This window comes from Monodelphis domestica, chromosome 5 (assembly GCF_027887165.1).
Source record: "Monodelphis domestica isolate mMonDom1 chromosome 5, mMonDom1.pri, whole genome shotgun sequence".
Classification (NCBI taxonomy): Eukaryota; Metazoa; Chordata; class Mammalia; order Didelphimorphia; family Didelphidae; genus Monodelphis; species Monodelphis domestica.
In genome coordinates this window covers 79,183,373-79,204,413 of record NC_077231.1, presented here as the reverse complement: position 1 = coordinate 79,204,413, position 21,041 = coordinate 79,183,373, and the positions used below count along the sequence as shown (strand labels likewise).

At 41.8% G+C, this 21,041-nt stretch overlaps 1 protein-coding gene across 2 annotated transcripts in view; it reads left to right on the top strand.

Annotated features, from left to right (window-relative positions):
* Nucleotides 1–16,735, top strand: part of LOC103102607 (uncharacterized protein C3orf20-like) — a 44,418-nt gene extending 27,683 nt beyond the window's left edge. The window contains exons 5-7 of one of the 2 annotated variants that reach the window (XM_007503230.2): nt 8,191–8,333; nt 11,640–11,675; nt 16,376–16,735. In XM_007503230.2, coding sequence (XP_007503292.1) covers nt 8,191–8,333; nt 11,640–11,675; nt 16,376–16,385 — 189 coding nt within the window. In that variant the 3' untranslated portion in view covers nt 16,386–16,735. Of the gene's footprint in view, nt 1–8,190; nt 8,650–11,639; nt 11,676–16,375 lie in introns of those variants that run through there. The other variant, XM_007503229.2, reaches the window with a different exon arrangement.
* Nucleotides 16,736–21,041: the final 4,306 nt, after the last annotated feature.

The window sequence follows — 21,041 nt, the reverse complement described above, 5'->3', positions numbered from 1 at the left end:
TCTCCCCCTTCCCCCCAACGTGCCAGGCGCTGTGCTAGGTGCTAGGGAGAGGAAGGTGAGATGGTCCTTGCCCCCTTGGAGCTTCCATTTATGGGTGACGTGATGTGTATAAGTATAGTGACTGGCTTAGAGCATGGGGCCAGCAAGATCAAGCCAGGTCCCTACATGGGCTAGTCAGCTTTCTTCTTTGACTCAGTTCAACAATAATAAGCCAGAGAGGTGAGGAGGTTCAATGAATGGAGAGTCAGGTCTGGGTTCAAATGTGACCTCAGACACTTCCTAGCTATGTGACCTTGGGCAAGTCACTTAACCCCCATTGTCTAGCCCTTACCACTCTTCTGTCTTGGAACCAATTTGCAGTATTGACTCTAAGATGGCAGGGAAGGTAAAAAAAAAGCTATTCGTTTATTTTATTTTTATTTTTATATCCTTACCTTCCGCCTTAGAGTCAATACTGTGTATTGGCTCCAAGGCAGAAGAGTGAGAAGGGCTAGGCAATGGGGGTCAAGTGACTTGTCCAGGGTCACACAGCTGGGAAGTATCTGAGGCCAAAAAAAAAAGCTATTTAGATATAAGGTTTATGCAGCAAAAATGGTCTCCCCCTCCTTAAGGTAAGTATTCTTTATACAGTAATATCAATAATAATAATAATTAACAGGCATTATGCCAAGTGTCTTACAATTATCATCTCATTTGGTCCTCGACAACCAGGGAGTTGAGGGCTATTATTTCCCCCATTTTAATAATAATAGCCATTATTATAATTATAACTAGCATTAATGTAGCACCTACTGCATGCCAGGTACTATGCTAAGTGCTTCACCCTGGTCTCATTTGATCCTCAAACAGCCCTGGGAGGTGGGGGCTATTTTTGTTGTTTAGTCGGCTTCCAAGCATGGCTGCCTCTTCCTGACCCCATTTGGGGCTTTCTTGGCAAAGACACTGGAGGGGTTTGCCATTTCTTTCTCCAGCTCACTTTACAGATGGTAACTGAGGCAAACAAGGTTAAGTGACCTGCCCAGGGTCACGTAGCCACCATGCGTCTGAGGCCAGATTGGGACTTGAGGAAGTTGAGTCTTCCTGAGGCCATGCTAAGCAACCAGAAGGCTAGTAGGAGAACTCAAGTGGGCAGGTGTAGTGTCCACTTGGGGAGCTCCCTAAATGCCCAGCCTGGTCTCTGGGGGTTCCATCCCCCTCGGTGAGAGTAAAGCAGAATCACTTTCTCTCCCATGAACTGAGGATCAGAACCAGGTGTCTCGGGCTCCAAAGGAACCAGCTCTCCAACGCACCACAATCTGTGGCCCTCGGGAGAGGGAGTCTTCTGGTCTTCCAGCTAACCCACCAGCTCCCTATTTCTCCCGATGTGTCCCCCAGAGCTGGCTCAGCGGCCTCTCTCAGACCCTCACAGTTGGATTGGCTGAGTTCAGAAGCTGTCTCCAAATCCCCTTATGATTGCTCTCAGGATGGCCAAGTCCATCCAGGGGGTGTCAAGGCCAACCTGACAGCATTTTAGATAAAGCCTTTTGGAAAGTGGATAGAAACACAACAACAGGTAAGGTCAGATCCTTTGCTAGAGGTTCTCCAGTCAGACAGAGAACCTCTCACGATGATTTTAGGGTTTTCCCTTTTCCACAGACACGCTGAGATAGCCAAGCTCCGGCAAGCCAGCCTTTCCTCTTCCCTTCAGGACCGGAAAAGTTATCCCTTTCAAACTGTTCCTCCTCTGCCCCCTGCCTGCTAAAATCCTTTCTCTAGAGTGCCTAGCATGTGCCTTAAAGACAAGCTTCCACTTCTCTTAAATCTTATCCTTATCTCTATCCTTTTCCCATGACAATATCTGGCACTCTTTCCCCTGCTAGGTGGATTATTATCGTCTCCATTTTACAGATGAGGAAACTGTGACAGAGGTTAAGTGATTTGTCCAGGGTCACACTGCTAGGAAGCATCCATAATTGGATTTGATCTGAGGTCCTTCTGACTCCTGGCCCACTGTTCTATCTACTGCACCACCTGGCTTGCCTCCTTATGAGATATCTCCCAGCATCGGGCCTCAGACCTTTTCTAGCTGTGTGACCCTGGGTAAGTCACATAACCCAGTTTGCCTCACCCTTGCCCTTCTGTCTTAGAGTGTTACAAGACAGAAAATAAGGGTTCCAAAAATAAAAAGAAAGGCTATCAGGAGAAAAGTCAATTTACTTCCCTGAATATTTTCGTGTGTTTTGTGATACATAAATATATTTTGTCTGACTTACAGGGCTCACTTTTATCAGATTTTTAAAAAATCCAAACTTTAGAAAAATAGAATTGCTTTTGCTGACCCCAAATGGAAAAGGGCCATGACTGATTTTTCCAAAGGCCAGCGCACACGTCCCTCCTGCCATGCCTACGGTGGAAGCTGAGCAGGGGTCGGAGGGCCAGGGCATTTTCCTGGAATATTTCCAGAAGCAGCCAGCATCCATCAGAGGCAAGAAGCTGCCTTGTGTGGCGGAGGCATGTTTGTAGCTCTAAACAAAGCCCAAGTGGCTCCTGGCCAGATGCTGGCCAGCTGCCGTCTGGGCTGTGGCTTCTCTGGGACCAGGGAATGGGCTTCCAGCCCCCCCCCCCCACGTCCTTGAATGCCCAGGACTGTGGGCGATGGAGGCTCCTGCGCCTATTCTGTTGGTCTTGAAAGCTTACCCAGTTCTTTTCTTACAACAGTCTAGTGAAGTCATGAACAGGGTTATCTCCAGAGGAGGGAACAGAGGCTAAGGAAATGGGATTGTGGATCCACAGTTCAGCCTCCCTGTTTTACAGATGAGGAAACTGAGGATCAGGGAGCTGTTCAAGGACTGAGTCAGGGCTTGAACTCGGGTTCTGTTATTTCATGCTGGATGCTTTTTTGCAACTTCTCATCAAATAATTTGCTCTTGAGTCAAAGGATCGCAGATTTCCAGCTGGAGGGGAGCTGAGAGGAGGTGGAGCCCTCCCTCCCTTTTACTCTACAAATGAGGAAACTGAGGCTGGGTCCTATGATGTTGCCGAGCAATGCCAGGCTCTCCTTTCCTTTGGTGTTTGGTGAGCTTTAATTTTAATAGAATGAGTTAAAGTTAATTAGTACTCTTTCTTGCTTTCTCCAGACCTTTTATGTCCCTGGCGTGAGGAACTCCTAGTGAAAAGTTTCCTCTGTGAATGGAGATGACAACTGCTCTGCCCCTTCTCAGAGACTTGCTTGGGGCGCTGGGAGGGGGAGGGGGGCTCAGCACCCTTGTCCAGGGCTCCAAGGTCTGCGCGGGCCAGAGGCTCTCCTTGAACCCAAGTCTCCCTGACTCCGAAGCAGCCTCTTCCTCACTGCCAGGCCTGTCTCTGATGGGCACTTGTGATTAAGAAGACAGATTGGTATCCACTGGCAACGGTTCAAGCCATTGTCCCCGGCGGCAGCTCAGTGGCACAGTGGATAGGGCACCCGAGCTGGAGTCAGAAGGGCCTGGGTTCAAATCTGCATCCGATACTTCCTTGCTTTGTGATGCTGGGTAAGTCGCTTAACCTTGTTCTCAGTTTCCTCCTCTGTAAAATGAGCCGGAGGAGGAAATGGCAAACAATTCCAGCATCTTTGCCGTTTGTGGCGGAGAAGGAGTCGGACGCTACCGAACAACATCGACTTTTTAAAAACACGATTGTGAGCCGTTAGGTGGCTGCCTGGATAGAATGTCACCCCTGCAGTCCGAGGGCCTGGGTTCAAATTTGTCTTTGTGTCACCCTGGCAAGTCCTGTAACCCCAACTGCCTCCCTAGTCCTCGCTCTTCCGCCTTCCACTGGTTGCTAAGGCAGAAGGTAGGGTTTAATGAAATCAAGGCCAAGCACAGGACTGGGAGCAGCGGTCCCTGGACTTCACCAGGCGGCCACAACAGGGCTAAAGACTCCCCAAAGGCCAAGAACCCTGCTCGGGATGGATGTCGTCATTCAGCCAGAGAGGCGGGGTGCAGCCATGCTGGAGTGGCGGAGGGAAGTCCTGAGTTCAAACCCTGCTTCTGGCACATCTGCGCGGAGTGGCCCCGGGCAAACCATTAGACGTTCTAAGTACTTCCGCTGGCTTCTTGGGCAATCGGCGGGCAAAGTATGGAACCCCCAATGGGCCAACGGCACTGCGTCCCCCCGGGATGGACACCCTGAGCCCGGCCTTCCTGCCAGCAGCCGCTACCTTGCAGTCCCCCCCACAGTTCTCCTGGTCCCTCCCAGCCTCAGGCTGTCTTCCGGAGAATGTGTGGCATTGCTGGGGGCGGATCTCCAAACACTCCAGAAGTTACTCTTGGGGAAGGCTGGTGCGAGGGAACTGCAAGCTTTCAGAAGGCCCTCCCTGCAGTCAATGAATACTTTTTAAGAACCTCCTGGCGGCCCATCTACCCCACCTTCCCTCAGGAGAGACGGAAGGGGAAAGCTTTCTCGAGAGCCCGAACAAAGCCCTTGTTTGATTGATTTTAAACCCTCACTCTCTGGCTTAGGAACGACTGGAAGGCAGAAGGGCAAGGGCTAGGCAAACGGGGTAAGTGACTTGCCCAGGGTCACACAGCTGGAAGGCCAGATTTCTCTCATCTAAGACGCATGAAGTAGGGACAGCCGCAAAGCCTGTTTCCAGCTCTTTCTGCTCTCTCCTATTTATTCTTCTTCTAAGCAAGGAAACCTTTATAAGACTTAAGCCCTGGGAACTGGGCCCGAAGAAGTCGGCCCAACTAATAATTAGCCAATCACAAAAACCAACTCGCAGCTTTCCATTTTTTGCCCGGCCAAGCCTATTAAGGCTTTAACAGCTTGCTTTGAAGACGTTCCACTTGAGTCAAAATACAGGAATGAAAACTCAACCGAGTTCAGGCATGCCTGGCACGACTCTGGGAGGGACCGGCTCGCCTGTGCCCTTCCCTGGGCCTGCGGATCGGCAGATTTCCCGGGAACGCGAGGAGGTCACCGATTGGGCAATGCAGGCGGTCTCAACCGCGTTAGAACCGGGGAGCAGCCTGGGCGGGAGGGAGAGCAGTCCTGAAAGGCGGCCCCTTGGGATGAAAGCGGCTGGGCAGGGAGAGGGAGGTGGCGATGGAATTTCCCCAGGAGGGCATCAAGCTGTAAAAATATTCCTATCGTAAAACCGTGCGGGCCATCCGGGTGGCTCTGCTTTGGGGCACGGGACCAGGGAAGCCAGGCAGAGCCCTCCCCGGGACTGGAGGGAAAGTCTGGGAGGCGTCCATAGCAGTGGATAAACTTCCTGCAGGGCTCAGGACTTTCAAAGGCATTTGCATTAGCTGTAGCTCTTTGAAAATTGTTCCCCATGATGGAAATAAGGGCCATGAGCTCCTGAGGTCATTGCGGAGAGCACGGAGGGACCTCAGAGGCCATGCAGCCTCTTATTTTGCAGATGAGGAAACTGAGTCTCAAGGCCGCTGAAGTGGCTCAAAGGCATAAAGCCGGTATTTGCCAGAGGTAGGGTTGTGGGCGATTGTCAAGATGGCCAGAGCCCCCGTGGAGCACTTCCAGGCTGGGTGAGGAGGGGCTAACCAGCTCCCGGTGAGCACCGGGGAAGCCAGGACCCAGCAGGCGGCTCCCCTTGGAATTTTTCTCCTCTTCCTGGGAAATCTGCCATTCTTGACTTGCCTAGTTCTAGTTCTGTTCACTGGAGTTCAAGATTATGAATCTCCTTTTGAGTTCTTTCTTCCACCACGAAGTCTTTCTTTTCTTGGAGTCTCCACGAGGGCGCGGTTCCAAGGCAGAAGAGAGGTAAGGGCTAGCCAGTGGGCTCCCCAGACTGGCCCGTTCCTCTGGCTGGGACACACACTACCGATTCCAAGACAAAGGTCGGTTTAAAAAATTGATTCCACTTGGGAGCGTTGACTCGTCCTGGGCTGCCCCTTTTTATCCTGAGGGTTCCCCTACTGGTGCTGGGTGTCGTGAAGTCACCCAAGGGATGCTCACAACCCCTGAATCTCCACCTCCCTGGCAATAGGGACCGCAGGCACGAGCCACCATGCCAGGTAAAAAGAGGATTCTGATCCATGGTCCCCCGATGGCTGAGAGTGCCTCGCTTCCAAAACTCCTGCTCTAGAAGAGCGCGGGAAAAAGAGTGAGCACAGGGGAGAGCATGCTGGGCCTGGAGCCACGCAGGCTCATCTTCCCGAGTTCTAGTCTGGCCTCGCACATTTAGTAGCTGTATGACCCTGGGCAAGTCACTTAACCCAGTTTGCCTCCGTTTCTTCATCTGTACACTTGGAGATGCAAATGGAAAACCTCGACTATCTTGGCCAAGAAAACCCCAGAAGGGGTCCCGGAGATTCAGACACAACTGACCCCACCACGTTTGGTGCTTTTGAGGTTTGTTCTGTTCTCCAGCAAATGCAGATGGTATTCAGTCCACTGGTAAATGTCAGTCTTGTCAAAACGGAATGTCTCAGAGGAAGGGCCCTGAGCCAGATGTCTGCAGCTGTGAGACGTTGGGCAGGAATAGGACCCGGTAAGACCCAAGTGCAAATCTAGCTGCAGACACTCACTACTGTGACTCTTAGCAAGTCAACTTAGCCTGGGTCTGCCTCAGTTTCCTCATCTGTAAAATAGGGATAATGATAGCACCTACGCTCCCAGGGTCATTGTGAACATCAAAAGAAAAAAAATGTTTTTCAAGCCCTTGAGCAGTATCCTATGTAAATGCTAGATATTACTACTATTTATTAAGGCAACATCCTAGGGCATGAGCTAGGGCTTGCGAGACATTTTAATTAACACGTGTTGTTTGAAACTCTCTTTTTTGACTCTTTATCAGTAAAAAACAGGAACTGTCAACTTCACCTTCCTCTCCTGCCATCCCCACTTCCGGACACCAACCTTAAGTTCTCTGGCCATTTATCTGAATCATCTTAGACATTCCCCATCATATTTGTTTTTCCAAGTTCTCTTGGGGGCACCTAAAATGATCAAAAGAAAACTACAAACTAGTTCTTTTTAAAGGGGAAAGGCTGGAGGTCACACAGCACATCATAAGGCAGCCTAAATCAACCCTGATGGAGGGCTGGTTGGGGCTTGGGAGAGGAGGGCTGGCTGGGGAGTCTCCCCTGAAAACATCCCTGCTTTTAGCGGCGGGGTAGCAGCCTCGGGGCCTGATTCGTTTGCCAAAAGAAAAGCGAACTCTGCAGGTGAGGTGACTTTGGGGATGGACTCAATGCTTTCCCTTTTAGTAAAAGCGGTCTCTTCACTACTTTAAAAAACACCTCATTTTTAATAACTGTGGCAAGGCAAGGAGAAAGCTGCAGAAAGGAGTAGCCCTTGTCAGTGAGCTTGGTAACTTGCTCCAGGGGGAGGAGGGTGGACCTGGCCCCACACACTGTGGTTTGCCAACCCATGCTCTTCACTCAGGAGAGGTTATTGTATTGATTTGAACACTGAGGGTATTTTTAGTGATGCATAAACCATTAAAAAAAAAAACTCATACCTTCTGGGTACCGGTTCAAGGCAGGAGAGTGGTAAGGGCTAGGCAATGGGGGTTAAGTGACTGGCCCAGGGTCATACAGCTAGAAAGTGTCTGAGGTCAGATTTGTACTCAGAACCTCCCGTCTCCAGGGCTGACTCTTCATCCACTGAGCCACCCCTGATTTAGTTTCTATGTGGTCCGATAGAAGTACTCTCGCTGACTTGCTCGTGTTCAATATGGTGGGTCCCACTGCTGTCACTGAGGAGGTCTGATTACCGAAACACTTTCCTATTATTCCCTTATTTGTAAAATAGAATTGGAATTCACAGGGTCACAGATTTAGGTGGGGAAGGGACACAAGAGGTTGGCTAGTTCAACTTCCTAATTTCACAGATCGGGAAACACATCCAGAGAGGTCACTTATTCAAAGTTCAACAGATAGAAGGGGTAAGATTTGAACTCAGGTCCTCTGACTTGGAGCTCTTTTCACTGCAGTTTCTCTCCTGTCTTCAATCTAATCCAACTAAATTACACATTAGTTCTGGATTCCTCTGGTTGGCCTGCTGTCCACAGAATAAGCCTATCAGCTTAATATAAAATCTAGCCTAGTGTTTTGTAAGAAGGCTACCTATAAAGGTACTGACTTTCTCCCATTTGCTTGTTTGTTTTTGTGGCAGATTTGTCTTCCCTTCACATGAAGAGTAAAGTTTTGGCTCCTGGGACTTTTGTTATATCCACAATTTAATCTGTTTCATTACATTTTGCAGATGTACATCCAGGGAAAGCTGTTGTTTGCCAACTACGTGTTAAATGGGTACAGCACCTCGGCTAAAGACCTCCAGAAGCAAATTGTGAAGACCAGAAATGATTACCACTTGGGTTACCATCTACCTAATGATTTTAGAGTTAGGTACGGTCAGGTGATGGCACCTATCCCAACTGTATTCCCGTCTTCTAAGTTTCCCTCCCTGTAATGTATAGATTTGAAACTGATTAAATAACCCGGCGCACTTGTAAATCCACACCCAACCCACCTCTGCCTCCCATGAACAGGACAGCTTTAGATGAGCCTCGGTTTTTAGCCGGTTCTATGACCCCTTCCACAAATAAAAAGGTAAATGTGCTTGGACTCCACCCAAATGGAAAGTTCACTTACTGGTTCAGATGAAAAACACTCTCGTGGCAAGCCTAAAAATAAAAGAATGAGAGCTTTTCTAGGGGCTGGTCAGGTCCATGGAAGGGGGGTGAAAATAGAAGTAATTTAACCCAAGCCACTGTTTTTATTTCATTAGGGATAATGATTTCTGAGCCACTGGCTAGGAGAACACACATACACGGAGACTTACACAATTAAGCAAAGTCTGGCAAACAATAGTGCATTTGTTGAGTTTGGAAAGATGCTTTTGGTGGAGGAAAAGGTAGTAGAAAGGAAGAGGTAGAGAGAAAATGTAAGTGTTTTGGTTCATGAGTTCTTGTTGGAGACAGAGTAAAGAATGAGCCCAAAGAAAAGGAATAAGGAAGTACAGATTTTAATGCAAAATGAGAGAAATAGGAATACCATTGATAGTCTTAGAAACACAAACACCATACCTTACTAAATTAAAGGAAAAAAAAACCCTTCATAACCCGAAAATGATACAAAAAAGTTTTAAAAAGAAAAATTTAAAATTTTCAAAGATACACATTCTTAATGAGGATAGGAATGGTTTAGTTCTTACATATAAAACAGTGATCAAAAAGGTATAAATAACCTCTGAAATAACATTCTCAAATGATATTTATAAAGAACATTCAAACAGTTCAGCACCCAAATTTTTAGTCTTTGAAGTGAAAACTTCAAGGACTTACTATGTAAACAAGCTTGAACTCTCTAAGCCACCACATAGTTCCATATAGCCCCCCTTTTTTGAGGTTGGGCCTTCCTACACTGCCCAGTTAAGAAGGGCGCCCGAAGATCTTCTGTTTTTCTGACCTGGTCTGGTTTGGCCTTCCTTAGCAGCCGGGTATCCTTCTACCTCACGGGGCTAACCATAATGGCGCCAGCCTCCGTGTGGACACTCTCCTGACTAGCCCAAGAACTCTCAAGCTCAAGAGACCCATCAGCCTCAGCTTCTAGTACAAGGGATGACAGGCATGCGTCACTACAACAGCCTATTCCGTGTTTACAATTAGCAATGCCAGCAGACAGGAGAGAAGATAAGCAGAGGCTCCAACAGGAACGAAGTCAGGAATACTTATATCGCACATAAACATGATATATTTAGGTTAAGCAAACAAATAAGTGCTTCATTACTTAAATGAGCACAAATTAGGAGCTAACGCGGTACAGCCTTTGAAATGGTCTTTAGATAGCATGATAATTAGAAGTAGAATGAAACAAACAAAACTATACATCTGGGTAAGCATTGGATCTTTGCATTTTTTAAAAACATTAATAAATGAAAATATGTCCTGGTTGCCATCAATTAGTTCTACAGAAAATATGATGCGAGGCAAAATGAACTACACGTTATTTCATTCCATAGGAACAAGGTTATAAATGAGTGCTTGGAGTATACTGGGGAGATACCTTTGCAGCAAGTTTCTCTGACAGAAGTCTCATATTTGGGGCCACTAGGTGGTAAAATGGATAGAGCATGACCTGGAGTTGAGAAGATCTGAATTCAGTTTCTGCCTCAGACCCTTACTAGCTGTGCAAACCTGGACAAATCATTTAACCTCATCGATAAAAACGCAGATAATAGCACCTACCTACCATGACTGTTGTGAGGATCCCGTGAGATTTTCATAAAGCACTTTGCAAACTTTTAAAGTGCTACACAAATACTAGCTGCTATTATTACTCTGACATCCAAGATATATAGGAACTGATTCCAATAAATAAGAACAAAGATCATTCCCCAATAGGTAAATCATCAAAGGACACAATCAGGCAGTTCTCAAAGGAAAAACAAGCTATCAATAGCCATATGAAAAAAATTCCGAATCACCAATAAGAGAACTTCAAATTGTAATAAATCTGTGGTACTCTCTTATTATTAATAAGGCTGATTTTAAAAAAGGGAAATGATAAATGTTGGAGGGGCTGTGGAAGAGAGAAATAGTACTTATACACTGTTTGTAGGCCTGTGAAGAGTAAAGTAATTCTGGCAAGTAATATGGAATTACACCCAGTTACTGAATTTGCATATGCTTTGATCCAGTAATAACACTACTAAGCCTATAATCCAAAGAAGTAAAAGAAAAAGTGAAAGGACTTCTGTACACAAAATATTCATAGCAGCACTTTTTATCACAGCAAAGAACTAGGAACAAAGTGGGTGCCTATCCACTGGAGAACGTTTGAACAAATTACAGAGTGGAACACTATTACAGTGTAAACATTTTTTAAAGGACAAATTCAGAGAAAGTTGGGAAGACTTGTATGAACTGATGTAGAGGGAAGCAAGAAGAACCCAGAGAACATCTGGTACAATAATAGCTATATCTTAAAGAAATAAACTGTCACCAATGAATGCCCTGACTCCAAAAGACAAGTGAAATATGGTTTCTGTTATCTTGCTCAAAAGATGGTAGAGTCTGGAGGTGCCAAATGAGAATGACATTTTCAGATGTGTCCAAAATGTTGATTTCTCTAAATGATTAAGTTTATTTGTTAATATGAAGGAATTTTCAGAGAGGGGAAGTGATAATATACCAAACAGAAAAGAACACTACTTAAAAATGCATAGGAAAGAACAGAAGTTCAGAAGGTGAAGCAGGATAGCTTTAGATTTGTCAAATTGACATATTATATACTTTGAAAAAACTAGTTGTTACAGAGACTTGAAGTTTTATATATGATCTCCTTTTTCCACTTCTTCATATTTGAAAATGTTTACATTTGTTGTTTTGTCAATAGCAACAAAAAATTAAAATCTAAAAAAATTAGTTGGGAGGTTGGTCAAAAGACATCACTGTACCTTTTTATGACTTTGATGGGAGGTTTGATTAAATTAATGAAATTATATACCAATAGTCATTAGAAAACAATGTTGATTAGGTCAACACCATGGGGGTGTTCCTTAACAGTAGCCATATATTTAATTCCTAGTAAAATAGGAAAACCTCATGTAACATCAGAGATAAAAATTAGGTGCTTATTCAGGTATAAATTAAAATCATAGAGATCATTAAATAACATCTTTCAAATAGCTAACCTTTTTGTTTTCAACAGGAATCAAAATCAAAACTGGACCATTAAAGGGAACTGGTAAGGCAGTCTATATCATCTTAATAACCATACAACAGAATGTGTGCATGATGAGAAAACCTCAGCTTTGCTAAACTCAGAGATTTATTGTCAGAAGGGTAGTCTCCAAGTGATGAAAGTATTCCAAACAGAGCAGCCATCTATGAAGACAAGATCTAAATGGGTGGAGGCTCTACCCATATGAGTGAAACTGATGTTTCAACCTGTAAGTACTGAAGAAAAGCAGTAAGGAAAAGAAAAATTGGGCAACTGATGAAAGATAAAAGAAACAGGAGAGAGCTCTGTAATCAATAGCTTCATGGCTATTGAAACAGAGAACTGACTGTTAATTATTCAGGATCAACCTGAAGGGATCAAACCATCCGACAACTCAAGCTAATGAAGTATTTGACATTGCTCATGAACTTCAACTAATTCTTAGGACTCTCACTGCCATTCAATTCATCCCTTCTGATTAGTCTTGCTTCAGTTTCAGTTATCAATCATAACACAATCTAACCATACTGAGTGGAAATCACTATCAAAAATGTTCTTTTACATATGTGATTCGAACCCTTTGTTGGGAGAGGAGTAGTTCTTTTTGACTCAGACCATTTAATAAAAACAGATAAGACTATGGGTCCAAGAATCATATAATTAGTCAGTAACAATAAATTATGCCAGGCAATTAAAAAAAAAAACAACAGAAGAGCAGAGCAGGAATATAGAAGTATGTGCTTATATTTTCTTTACTCCATAAAATGCTGAACCAAAATGTGAGGACAGTGACTATTTGGTTCAGAGACTCATTTCTAAAGCTGCCAAACTTGGCTACCTTAGTGAGGAAGTCTGCCTTCACAATCATGATAGATTTAAAGTGAATATTCCATAAATATAAACAAAGATAAAATGCAAGGTCAACTCAACTGTGGGTTAAAAAAAAGTATTCTGAGGGGGCTGGGTGGCTCAGTGGATTGAAAGCCAAGCCAAGAGAAGGGTTCAAATCTGACCTCAGACACTTCCTATCTGTGTGATCCTGGGAAAATCACTTAACCCCTGTTGCCTAGCCCTTACCACTCTTCTGCCTTAGAACCAATACATGGTATTGATTCTAAGATGGAAGGTAAGTATTTTTTTTTAAGTGTTAAGGATTTTGCAGATCTAAGAAGTTTAAAGTAAATTAGCATTCAGAATAGAGGGAAAGAGTAAATAATATTCAGAGGCAGCATCCAAACTTTATGATTTAAGTTGAAATTGAGTTAGGATAAATGTAAAGTCTTGAATTATTGGAGTTCATTCATTATATTGACTTGAGGCACAACAGATAAGAGTGCTGACCTGGAAGTCAGGAACACCCGAGTTCAAATCTGACCTCAGAGACTTACCAGCTGTGGTATTCTAGGCACGTCTATGAGCCTCAGTTTCTTCCTCTATAAAGTAGGGCTAACAAACTCTACCTCCCAATGTGGTTGGATGAGACATTTCTAAAGTGCTAGAAACCTTAAAAGCATTTTAGTTATTATCAAACGACTACTCCAGCTATCAAGATTTGATGCTGATGGGAAAAAGCTCACTAACTCAGCGCGGTGAATAAAAACTGTCATTTCCCATTACACAACAGGACAACACCTTCACCCCCAAAAGTGAATCAGTTCTGGCCAAGAGATTTAGGGAGACAGATCTGAATCCATCTTCAATTCTGAGGACTGCTTCTGAAGATGGGTTCAAGAACCTAATTTGGTTCAGCGTTCCTAGACCATAATTTATACAAATCATAATCTGCCACCCCAAATCTTCGAGGGCCTCTCAGACCCCTGTCTAGGGGATGGAAAATGCCTTTTTGTACAGTAGATGCTGCTCTCACTCTTGATCAAGTACTAAGTGCTGGTGTTCAGTAGGCTACTCAGGTTGTTCAATAAGGATGAGAACAAGAATCCTGTTATTTTAAAATGAGCTGAATTTTTTTTTTAAATCTTACTTTTGTCTTTGTGGCAACTCTTAAGACGAAAGAGCAGCTATGGTAACAGTGTGGATAGAATGTCAGGCTTGGAGTCTGCATGATCTGGGTTGAAATCTGGCCTCACACTTCCTAGCTGTATGACCCTGGGCAAGTCACATAACTCCTTTTGCCTAGATCTTGCCCTTTCTTTTTTTCTAAATCCTTACCTTCTGTCTTAGAATCAATACTATATGTTGGTTCCAAGGAAGAAGAGCAGTAAGGACAAGGCAATGGGGGTTAAGTGACTTGCCCAGGGTCACATAAGTAGTAATTGTCCGAGGCCAGATTTGAACCCAGGACCTCCCGTCTTCAGGCCTGGCACTCTATCCACACTGAGCCACTTAAACCTTCTGTCTTAAAAATTGTTACTAAGATAGAAAAAGTAAAAAAAAAAAAGAAAAAATTTACTTAGGAAGAAAAACATTCTATAGAAATCACAAAAATTATCATGATGTCATTAAATAGTTTAAATAATTTCTAGAGGGCCACATGCTAGTTGGAATAAAATAAATGACAAAGGTCAAGGGTAGCATGATTACAAAGAAATAAGAAATATCTCCTTACCTCTATGACCACTCATTCTCCAGAGTTTGAATAGGGTGGAAAATACATATTTTCAAACTATCCTCTGCAATGAATATCAAGAAACCAACACACCCAATTTTTTTTTTTGGGGGGGGGACAATTAATCAAAACAACTGAATTTAACATAACTTCATTTTTAAAGGTGGACATGATTTTGGTTAGGTTCCTGTCTGCTAGTCAATAAACATTTGTTTATTAAGCACCAACTATGTGCCAGGCTCTGTGTTTAATGTATTAGAACAATAATTTAATACATTTGAACTGGGAAGTCTGTCCTGTGTGGATTAAATATATTGACTCCCCTGTCCCCTGGCTTACATACTAAAAATATATAACTATAGCAAAAATGAAGCTGGAAACCAGTCCTTTCTGTTAATCATATTTCAGGATCTTGCATTTCCCTTTGCCGCCCGGTCATCTTCCAATTCTTTTTCATAAAGGCTGCCTCTTTTCTGGGTTACCTGTGTGGGCCCTGGAAGTCTTTTCTCTCTCTTCCTCATCTGTCATCCTCTTAGGCAGGATTTTCCGGGCTGGGCAGTTAGTTATCTTTCTTTTTCTACCCCCCATGGCTGAAACTACACTGAATGGGGCAACTTTTTTTCTAAACATGAAGGCAGAAGTGGGCCATTTTCCTGATCAGTTACTCCGAGGGCTCAAACTCTAGGCTTGGTATCCCTGCAGAATCATTAGCAAAGACAGAAGATGCTTCAGATATATTTCATTTTGAATACTTTTTTCAAGATCTTGAGATCTATCCTTAGTGACCTATTTTTCTCCTTGCCCCCACCCTTATCTATGGCATGGTTGCCTCCCAGGTAAATGACTTATCTGTATTGGTTGTGACACTGAGTAATGAGACTGTATCCAGGTCACTTCTACGCTCTCTTTACTTTAAAGACAGTCTATGTAGGAAAGGCTGAATTAGCAAACGGTGCCTGAGATACAGAAGGAACTGACAAAACTGTATTGCTCAAAGATTTTACACACCAGGGATCTGAGTTAATATTAACAATTTAAACAAACACGTACAGAATCAAATTTGCCAAATGTTCATTTTTTCCTCAGAATGCTATCATTGAGAATTTAACATTAAATCTCACTGGAAGAAAATTTTGTAAAAAAATAAAATTAATGTAGGAAAAAATAAATCAAATGTTTGACAATCAGGTTAAAAATGGAACAATTAATTTAGCTTTTATAAGTGTAATTTTTTCAAGTGATAAAATTATTTTTCTACAATTTCATTACCCTCTATGGGTTTGGGACTGGACCTGTGATTTCACTGGTGTAGGGAACTCCCAGATAAGGAAACTCCTCCTCACTAATGCAGTTCAGCACCTCCCCTGAAACATAAAACCTCAGAACCTGGAGTTCAGAGGGTGGTGGATAAATTTTAAGGTTCTGTGAACTTGCCTCTAAATGAAATTAGAAGAACCTAGATGGTTCAGTGGATAGAGTGCTGAGCCTGGAGTCAGGAAGACTCATCTTCCTGAGTTCAAATCCAGCCTCAGATATTTACTAGCTGTGTGACTCTGGCAAGTCATTTAATCTCTATTTTCCTTAATCCACTGGAGAAGGAAATGGCAAAATACTCCAGTAAGAAAACACCAGGGACAGTACAGCTCATGAAGTCTCAAAGAGCTGGACATGACTAAACAACAAATTTAGCCTTTCCTTTGATTATAAATTAAAAAAATTTTTTTTCCTAAGGAGGAGGCAACAGGTTTCACCAGTTTGCCAAAGGGATCCATGATACATTTAAGAGAGTTGCCTAGAACAATGAGAAGTTAAGTGACTATAGTATATGTTAAATCAAGGGCTTCTTAACCTATTTTTTTTTTTTTTGGTGACATGGACCCTTTTGGCTGGCTGTTAAAACCTACAGACTCATTCTTAGAGTGATGTTTTAAGTATATAAAAAAATAAAACAAATAGTATTGAGAAGGAAACCAGTTCTGCTGAAATGTAGTTATCAAATTCTCAGGTTAAAAATTCCTATGTTGGAGGTAAAACTTGAACTCAGGTCCTGCCTTCAATGCCAGCTGTCTAGCTACCACATTGCTTCTCATGATCTGACTATGTTGGACTTAAAATGTCCAGAGAGCACCTAGTAACTTTTTTTTGTTTTGTTTTAAAGGCGCAGATAAACAACCCAGCCTGCCAGAAGAATAACTGGGACATCCAAGCCTCCCCTTTGAAGAATATGATTTCTGATTTAGAAAGAAAATGCTCTGGGTAAAACTGTTAACTCTCATCACACATGTTTGAATGGTCTAGTTTTAATCACAGCAAGAGGTTCTCCCAATAGAAATCAAAACATTATGGAAGGTCATGAAATCAATAATAGTCTTTCCATACATTAAGATTTCTCCTATGAGAAATTCAATGATTAAACAACCTGGAATAGTCAGAATTCACAAAGTAACATTTTTAGAACGTAAGGAGACAAAATAAATGTTTCAGAAACTTGTGCTCTAAACTTTGCTGTCTGTCCTCTATTTTTATAACATATTCTGCTCTACTGAACTTAGTTATCACCTAACAAGCAGCACTAAAACTGAAGGGAGAAGAGGATGATTGCAGAATGGAATACTGACATTCACAAGAAAAGAAATCAATATTCTGGCATCAGCAGAAACAAAACTTAAACAGAAACACAGCAGAGTGGGGCCATTTAATTTAGGAGAAGCAAACAATCCTATTCACTTTAATAAGTCCTGAGGCACGCAGTGTGATCATTGAGATATATAATTAGAAAGGCAGTGTGGGATAGTAAGGTGCTGGACTGAAGAAACAGGAACCTGCATTCAAATCCTGCTTCTAATTCTAGGTATGTGGCTCTGGAAAAATCATTTATCTTCTCTTGCCCTCAGTTTCCTCATCTCTAAAATGAAGATAACAACTGTAGCACCTACTTCTGAGAGTTGCCAAGCTTGAATGAAGTAATAGATGCAAAGTGCTCTTAAAACGTTAAAGCACAATACACGTCAGCTATATTTTGACAAGTCAGGGAAATATGGAAAACATTTTAGAAAAAATTTTCCATCTAAAATGGTTTTTTAAAAATCTGTGATTAAGGCCAAACCTTAGTTATATAGAATATTTAGCTGCCTAGAATAACTCATTACTTTGGGGTTCCCAATAGCCATATAATTCACCATATAATAATGCTTGCATTTATTATCCCAAATGAATGGTCTGAAATGGTTTAACAATTGGAGATGAAGTTTGTGGGACTGCCTTATTAAGAACAAAACAGTTGACAAGGACTCAATGTATTTGGATGTGTTTGTAAAACATACATACATAGATACCATATAAGGAACTGTTGGAAAGCTGCTAGTTAAGAAGTCATAGGTTCAGAGGTTTTAGAAACTTGTTTTCATGTAGCATTTGGAAGTTAACAGAATTCCTTCCTCTAGAAGTCACTTGTCAAAAAAGGGGCCTGAATTTGGAACTATGCCCAAAGGGCGATAAAAGACTGCCCTTTGATCCAGCCATAGCACTGCTGGGTTTGTACCCCAAAGAGATAATAAGGAAAAAGACTTGTACAAGAATATTCATAGCTGCGCTCTTTGTGGTGGCCAAAAATTGGAAAACGAGGGGATGCCCTTCAATTGGAGAATGGCTGAGCAAATTGTGGTATATGTTGGTGATGGAATACTATTGTGCTCAAAGGAATAACAAACTGGAGGAATTCCATGGAGACTGGAACAACCTCCAGGAAGTGATGCAGAGTGAAAGGAGCAGAACCAGAACATTGTACACAGAGACTGATACACTATGCCACAATCAAATGTAATGGACTTCTCTACTAGCAGCAATGCAATGATCCAGGACAAAAGAAAGAACACTATCCACATCCAGAGAAAGAACTGTGGGAGTAAAAACACCAAAGAAAAACAACTGCTTGATCATATGGGTTGATGGGGTTATAAACCCTAAATGATCACTGTAATGCAAAGATCAATAATATGGAGATAGGTCTTGACCAAAGACACATGTAAAATCCATTGGAATTGTGTCGGATATGGGAGGGGGTTGGGGAGAGGGGAGGGAAAGAACATGATTTTTGTAATCCTAGAAAAATGCTATAAATTAATCAAATCAAATAAAAAATAATAATAATAAAGGGGGCACGTAAAATGGGCTTTAGGCCTCTGGCACAGACTCTTACTGTCTTTGTGATCCTGGGCAAATTACTGATACACTCAGTGTTCTAGGCAGGTTTCTAAGACTATGAGAAGGTAACACCTTGTATTGATAGAGGGTAGAGTTCCCTATTTCAATGAAATCAAAAGTCTAGTTCCTTTTCCTCCTCCTTACCCAGAAATCTTGCCTGTCTAGATCCTAGGAGAGAACTAGAAAGTAATGACAACAACAAAAAGCTAGACTAGCCATTTTAGATATTAGGAAGTCAAAAACATCTATGTTTTAAAGCTCACATTCTCTGTTCAGTAGAACTCCTTAATACACAATCCCCAAAGAGGTCAGTTATCTGGTTTGTGGTTCCATAACAGAGCAGAAGCAATGGACTGGCTATAAAAGTAAACAATGGAGGAGGACTCTGCTAGAAGTAAGAAGCAATAACTATGTGACAAAACGTGATCGCTAACAGGTTAGGAATCTCCGACAGCCACAAGATGCTGATCCACCATCCTCAGAAAATATACTAGTCCTTTTGTGTTGGAGCAACAGTGGGGCATACCTTGGTAGCCTTCAACCAAGTATTATAGCACACTTCCATAAGTGCAGTCCTAAGGGATGTTTGAGATGAAAAGGTATGGTTCATATGCTCTGTTTGAGAAGATGGGGACTCAAGTAATGCATCTTTGAAAAGGTTATCAAAACTAGCTCAAACAAGAACTTCGATGCTTACAAAGTCAATTTCATTTATCTGAAAAATTCCAGTGATTAAGGATAAATGATAAATTACTATGATTAACATAGATTTAAGATAAATCCAACAATGCTGTGAGGTGTGGCTTCATTTTATTGATGACATTTTGTGGGGCACTATTGACTTAATCAAATCCTATTTGGCATGGAATACACACACACACACACACACACACACACACACACACACACACACATATGTATTCTTTTTTTTTTAACACTTACCTTCCTTTTTAGAATCAATACTGTCTATTGGCTCCAAAGCAGAAGAGTGCTAAGGGCTAGGCAATGGGGGTTAAGTGACTTTTCCAGGGTCACACAGCTGGGAAGGATCTGAGGTCACATTTGAACCTAGGACCTCTCATCTACACATCTGATTCTCAATCCACCGAGCCACCCAGCTGCCCCCATGAGTTTAGCTATTTCAACAAAGGTAGCCTGAAATTGAATTTAGAAGCAATATTTTTGTGATTAGTTCATGCAATTCTTTCTTTTCATTAGGACAAAAGTGATTAATATGTTATATTTTGGAAGAGCTCTCCACTTGCTTTAAATACAAAGAAGTCATAATTTTTTTGAAGGGGGGGTCTCTTTTTTATATGCACATACATACAAATATATGTATATATGTTTGTATATATACACAACACACACAAATATGTGTGTATGTATGTATGTATGTATGTATGTACTTATGTGTGTATTTCTGAAAACCAGGACTTTTAGTCTGTTTCAGTAACATTTGTATGCTATATATCAATTCACAGTCTTAAAAGTTCTATTTCCACAACTATATCCTGATGAAGTTAGATGCCATATATTATCTTATAACTCAAGTTTGAAAAAAGGAATGTAATCATGAAGATTTATCCCACTGTAGGAAAAGAGTAAGAGAAATCAAGAAAAATTCTTTCTTGGAATTTAAGTCTCAAAGGTGTACTTTTTTAAGTGCTTAAGAGAGAGAATCATTAGTAATTTTTTGAAGTTTGAAATCAGAATAAGGTCCAATGTTTCTTATAGGGAAAGTAAGAGATGTAATCATTAATACTTAGATTTAATGAGCTCTCATTCTATAATTTCTACTTAAGGAAAAAAGTGATTAAACGAACAATATAAGTCAGATTTAGGGTATATTAAAAAACCTAGTTGTGGGCATGTAGGAATTTTAATAAAAATTGGAAAAAGCAATCCATAGCAGGCTCACTGACTCTAGATTCATTTTTTATATTGACTTTTTAGTTGTGGGAAAAGTTAATAAAAATTTGGTGGCCAAGAATATTTTTGAAATTTAGTAGAGCAGGTTATTGAAGTAATTTCTCTGATCAGAATCAGATAAATTAAAGGAATGACAAGAATATGACAAACATTGAAAACTAAGAAAAGCAAATCATAATTTATGTAAGAACATATAATGACTCACAATACACAGAGGGTATTTTTCTCTTAAGTTTCATTAAATCTTTTAAAGAAAACATGCAAACTCCCAGATACTCACTCACATTAACTTCCTTCCTAATAAGTCCCAGAATTTTGGCCAAGAACAAACATTTGCTAAAAGTATAAAGGATCTCAATCTGAATCTGTAATTTTATGACACCCAAAGATAATTCAGACTATACTGTAATACCTTTAAACTGAGGGAAGAACCAAATTGGATTGTTGCTTTTTTGTTCAGTGGACAGCCAACAGTGGCAACTTAAATGGACAGATATCAAAAGATAAATCTAAAAGTTTTGCAACCAAATGCTACATAAAAAAACCCCCAACAACCTACAAATGGTCATTAACCACTTGAAAACTTGCTACTGAATATACACATGTATAAAGAAATGTGAGAAACCACAAAGGTGGTACTCTAGTTATCTTGGAAGTGCTTTCCAACCCCAAATCCTAGGACACATAAA